The sequence below is a fragment of the Gavialis gangeticus genome, unplaced genomic scaffold, assembly GCF_001723915.1.
Source record: "Gavialis gangeticus isolate Ggan-Ray unplaced genomic scaffold, GavGan_comp1, whole genome shotgun sequence".
Lineage (NCBI taxonomy): Eukaryota > Metazoa > Chordata > Crocodylia > Gavialidae > Gavialis > Gavialis gangeticus.
In genome coordinates, this window is record NW_017729031.1 from 106,400,768 (window position 1) to 106,405,790 (window position 5,023).

General features: G+C 40.8%; 1 protein-coding gene across 1 annotated transcript in view; it reads left to right on the forward strand.

The window, feature by feature from the left end:
* The window catches only part of ALS2 (ALS2, alsin Rho guanine nucleotide exchange factor), a 65,824-nt gene that overhangs the window by 26,779 nt on the left and 34,022 nt on the right, over positions 1-5,023 (forward strand). The window contains exons 13-17 of the mRNA XM_019523513.1: positions 2,326-2,488; positions 2,847-2,978; positions 3,204-3,332; positions 3,724-3,794; positions 4,285-4,351. Coding sequence (XP_019379058.1) covers positions 2,326-2,488; positions 2,847-2,978; positions 3,204-3,332; positions 3,724-3,794; positions 4,285-4,351 — 562 coding nt within the window. The remainder of the gene's footprint in view (positions 1-2,325; positions 2,489-2,846; positions 2,979-3,203; positions 3,333-3,723; positions 3,795-4,284; positions 4,352-5,023) is intronic.

Genomic DNA, 5,023 nt, shown 5'->3' on the forward strand with positions numbered 1-5,023 from the left:
TTCCCCTCGACTGCCTTGTAACCTAACCCAAAGCACTTCACAGGTGCTTCCTTCCTCCCAATGGAAAGCCCCTGGCCTGCAGCTGCCACCCCTGGCTTTATGGGTGCTGTGTTTGGTGTTTGCCACCACTGCCTTCCCAGCCTCTTTCAAAGGCCCAGGGGAGCAGCTCCTGGCAGCAGCCATATCTGAGCTATTGTGTTACTGGTTAACTGTTCAACTGTTATAATTGCAGGAGGTTAAATAGATGTTTTTTAAAAAGATATTTACATCCCTACTTTCCAGTTCCTATGTACCATTGTACAGCTTTATCAAGGTTTAAATTGAAAAGGAGTATTTGTGTAATCTTGGGACCACCAGCAGCCTGTTAGTTACAGATTAGGATTCACTGATGCATTATGTTTTTCTGCATCTGCATTCTCTTAAATATTGCAATTTGGGAATTTATCAGCCAGTGTTGTCTTGCCTTGCAATGTGGGAGTTACTTTCCTGCAGTTGTTTGACCTCTTTGAAGCATGTCATAAACCATGTCACTGTTGCATTGTTGGAAGTACTGTGGAACCAAGGTAAAGAATTTGTGGGTGTAACTGAGGAAAGATGCTACTTGCTAAACATGAAGTCCCACCATGGAAAAGGAACAGTTTTTTCTTCCATAACAAACCCTGATAATTTTTAATATTGGACCTGCAGGTACTGAATTCTTCATATAGTGACAGCTTCTCATACTGTTGCTAGAGACTCTTTAAATTGCTAGCACCTTTTATTTATTTATTTTTTCAGGTTTTGAAATTTTCAAGGAGAAAAGTTGGGGTGGTTTTTTTTTCCCAGAAGTTTCTCTCTAAGACTTGCAAGGAAAAGCAACAATAACCTGATGTTTAGAATAAATCCATTCTGTTAGAGCTTCTCTATCGGATATTGTCTCAATTGATATTTAATAATGTAAGCCAGTCAATGAATATTTCCTGATACAGATGCATTAGATATAATCCAACCTTTCACAAAAGGAAATTCTCACTAGGAATCCCTATTGTTGGTAGGCTTTTGGGTATATCCTTTGAGAAAATAGGCAAGAGCTGTGGTTATGATGGCTTTGTGCCATTTAATGTCTAGAAAGCTTTGTGTGTGTGAGGATCTCAAAGCACTTTAAAAATGTATACTATCCAGATGGTTAGTCTTGTGCTGAAGAAAAACCGCTTTCTCTCCCAAGAAGGCTTTTCCCCCTTTAATGCTTCTTAAATAAGAGGGCTCTTAAATCCCATGGGCAGAACTAGGCCAGATATTCATTTGATATTTGTGAAGCAATATCTTATTAATCGTATTGAACTCAAGGGGTCCTGCTGTGCAGTTCTCCAGGCTGATTCTTTGTTCTCTGTAACCTGCCATCTAGGCTCCTCTTACTCCTCTTGGGCTCCCAGTTCAAATTGCTCCTAGATGGAAAACTACTTTGACGTGTCATACAGACATGGTTGTATATGGGGTTTTGGGGAGCTGTTTTTTGGTAAGGAAACCCTACTTTTGCTTTCAATTACATTGTCTCAATCAATTCCCTTTTCTCTGAAGTAAATTAGTTTTTTACTTTTGGAAATCAGACTAAAGATTATACAGATTCCATATTTACTTTAGAAGTAGGATGCAACTTGCTTCAATGGTAGGGGTGGGAAATTGTTTAACCTCCCTGGGCAAGAAGGTTGCAACGTTGTTGTAACCATGATGATCTCAAGGAAATGTGAGAAGCAAAGCGTTTTTCTTCAGGTCTGTTTGTCCCCAAAGGTGCCTCTCCCAGCTATACAGTAAGTCCAGTAAAAATACTGACAATAAAACCTTGCTGCTTGGACAGCAAGGGGAGGCAAAATTATTATCTACATGTGCCCAGGTAACAAGTTGGTGTTTTTTTTGTGTGTGACGACAATGTTATAGGCATGCTGTTTTGATAGGGGGTACAAAACCATTTACTGTCTCATATATCAGCTGACTAGTTGGGAATCTAATGATACCAGCAACAAACTTCTCTCCAAGTAAGAAGCTAGGTTAACTCTTCCCTCGGCTCTCTCACTTCTTCAATGAAGAACAGGTTAAGCGTCGGAAAAGAAATTGCTTGCACATACTTAGTAAATTAACTAAGTCCAATATGGTTATAATGTTTTCTTAAGCCATAATGGAAATAGATGCTTCATGCTGTTCTTTTTTTTGGTTTGTTTATTTGTTTTTAAATGGTTCCTGTTTTTGTTTTTTTTAAGATTACCCAGAAGAGGACTCTGTAGTAGGACCTATATTCATATATGCAAAGTGTTACTAAGGCTTTTATCCTATCATTCTTTCCCCCTCTAGTGATTTCTTGAGTAAAAATGAGGAGCTGCTACAGAAGCTCTCTGAGACTAATGAAGAATGCATCCAGTTGGTAGAAGTGCTAAATGCCTTGTTTTTCTTGCCAGTCAGAAGACTTCATAATTATGCTAGAGTTTTGCTAAAGCTTGCTACCTGTTTTGAAGTGGTAAGATGTCTTTATCTCTTCCCAGTATTACAGAGCTTCTGAAACTTAATTGGAAGTAGCTTGTTTGTTGCATGTTACTCTTTGATTTATATGAAGAGCCTCAGGTAGTGAAATCATATAAATTTTATGAACACATTTACCACTCTGCTTTTAGTATTCCTTGAACTTCTTTTAATGAGAACTCCATTGCATCAACTCTGTATAAGTGACAGAAAGCAGACTTAGCTACCTTTTGTGTTACCTTTTGTGTTACTTTTAGTGACCAGATGGAAATGTTGTGATGGTGTAATGCAAGTAGTGGTATTGGACTCTGGTATCTCTCAGTGTGTGGCATTTTGTTTATTTTTTCCCCATTTAGACATCGTCAGAATACCAGAAGCTTCAGGATTCTAGTTCTTGCTACGAGACTCTTGCTATCCACCTTGGGCGGAAAAGGAAAGAAGCAGAATACACACTGAGCTTTTGGAGGACCTTCCCTGGGAAAATGACGGTATGCTCACAGCGGTCATTTGATTTGCTACTAGTGTCATACTGCAGATTCCCATTAACCTGACTTCTGAAGTCACTGCTTTCTTTCTCCACTTCACTGGCTTGTTCTCATCTTCTACAGCACTTCTAATTTTAGAAAGACTTGGCTATTGCTGTAATCAACTTATGGTGAACTAACATCCTCAGTATCAAGAATGACTTGATCCCTTTCTGATCTTAACTGTAGGATTCCCTGAGGAAACCAGAACGTCGGTTAATCTGTGAAAGCAGTAATCGGGGGCTGGTTTTACAGCATGCTGGAAGGTTCTCAGTGAACTGGTTCATCCTCTTTAATGATGCTCTGGTCCATGCACAGGTGAGAACCTGCTACAACACAATTGTTTCCACCCCAGCTTAATGACCAGCAACTTTTGGATGCAATTAATTTCTATCTTTATTTAGGTTTTTTATGCTGTTCTTTACAATGGTATTGAATGCCAAAAAGGGAGAAATTTCCTGTCTTCCAAAGATTGATTCAGTGAATTATTGTCAAAAGTACTTGTACACCATGGTCTTTATTTGTGGCCTGGTTTGTTGTAGGTATTTGAAGCAGTAGTTTTGAATATTACTGGTTCACTGAAATCCATCTCAATCTTGTCCTCAGATGGGGGGAGGGTATATTACAAGGAATTTGGGATGGGGCAAACTGGCATACGCTCAGTGAGGTTTCTTTTCTTTTTTCTTTTTGCCTTTTTTCCTGCTTACAGTTCTCAACGCACCATATTTTTCCCCTGTCCACAGTGTGGGTGGAGGCTGTCTCAGAAGAAGTTGGTAATGTGTGAGTATTTCTCTGTAATCCAAACTTATTTATAATTATGTTTTTTTCTGAAGTATTTGGATGTTCTTCCTTTAAAAAAAAAAAAATCCAATCAATTGGAGTAAACTGGGTAAAATGAGATGCAAGATTTAGGTATATCTTTGATCTGTATATCATTCTAATCCAAACAAAATTTGGAATTTTTATTTAACAATGCCTTGTCACAATAAGATTTTACTTTTTTGTTGTTGGTTTTTCGAGACCTGTAAAATATGATTGCACGTCTGTTTTGTTTTTTTTAAAGTTGGGGTTGAGCAAGATGGATGAACAGCCTTCTATGGATGTTACTACTCAGATTCTGAGTTGAAAAGAAAGTAATGCTAATCTTGAATATCCTCTCCTCTACAACACCAATCTTGCTACAATATCCCTACTTTGAGAAGAGACTGAAATTTCATCATATAATGCATGGATTCTTTCTAATTTGGGTTTATTCTTGTTTGTGTTTTAGGAACGGTTTGAAGATCACTACACCAGAGGAACAACTTATTCTCCTTTCATCAACACCACAAGAAAAGGTATGCAGATGCACAGACTTTCCTGATTATCCTTGTGATGCTGCAAAACACCCTTTTTAGATCCTTTTTAATAATGAGATTTGGAGGGGGGGGGAAATGCATCTCAGGGGTCTGGCCTGTGGGCCAGATCCAGTCAGCAGTGGACTCAATTTCCCAGCAGCTCCTACCCATGTGGCTGGGGCTGGTTTCATTGGAGACCCCAGCAGCAGCTGCACCATGATGGCATGGGACTGGGGTTTCCATGAAGAGTAGCTCCAGCCAGGCTGGCAGGGTGGAAAGCTGCTCTGGCACCTTGCAGCAGTGACGTTGTGGTCTGGAGCCAGGGCAGAGCTGTGACCTGCAGCTTGCATGTTCTGGGCAGGGAGATGCAGGCAGCAGTTTGTGGCTCTGCCCTGGCTCCAGACCATGCTACCACGGATGCAAGGATCCAGGGCAGAGCTGTGCTCTGCCTGCACACCCGTGCCCAGAGCATGCAGGCTGGAGATTGCTGCTCTACCCTGGCTCCAGACCACGCTGTCACCGTTGCAAGATCATAGACCAGCTCCAGAGCTGCTCCCTGCCCAGCACTGCTGAGACCAGTGTCCACAGAAACCCCAACCGTGCACTATTGCAGTGCAGCTGCTTCTGGGGTCTCCATAGAAACTGGCCCCAGCCACATGGGCAGGGGCTTCT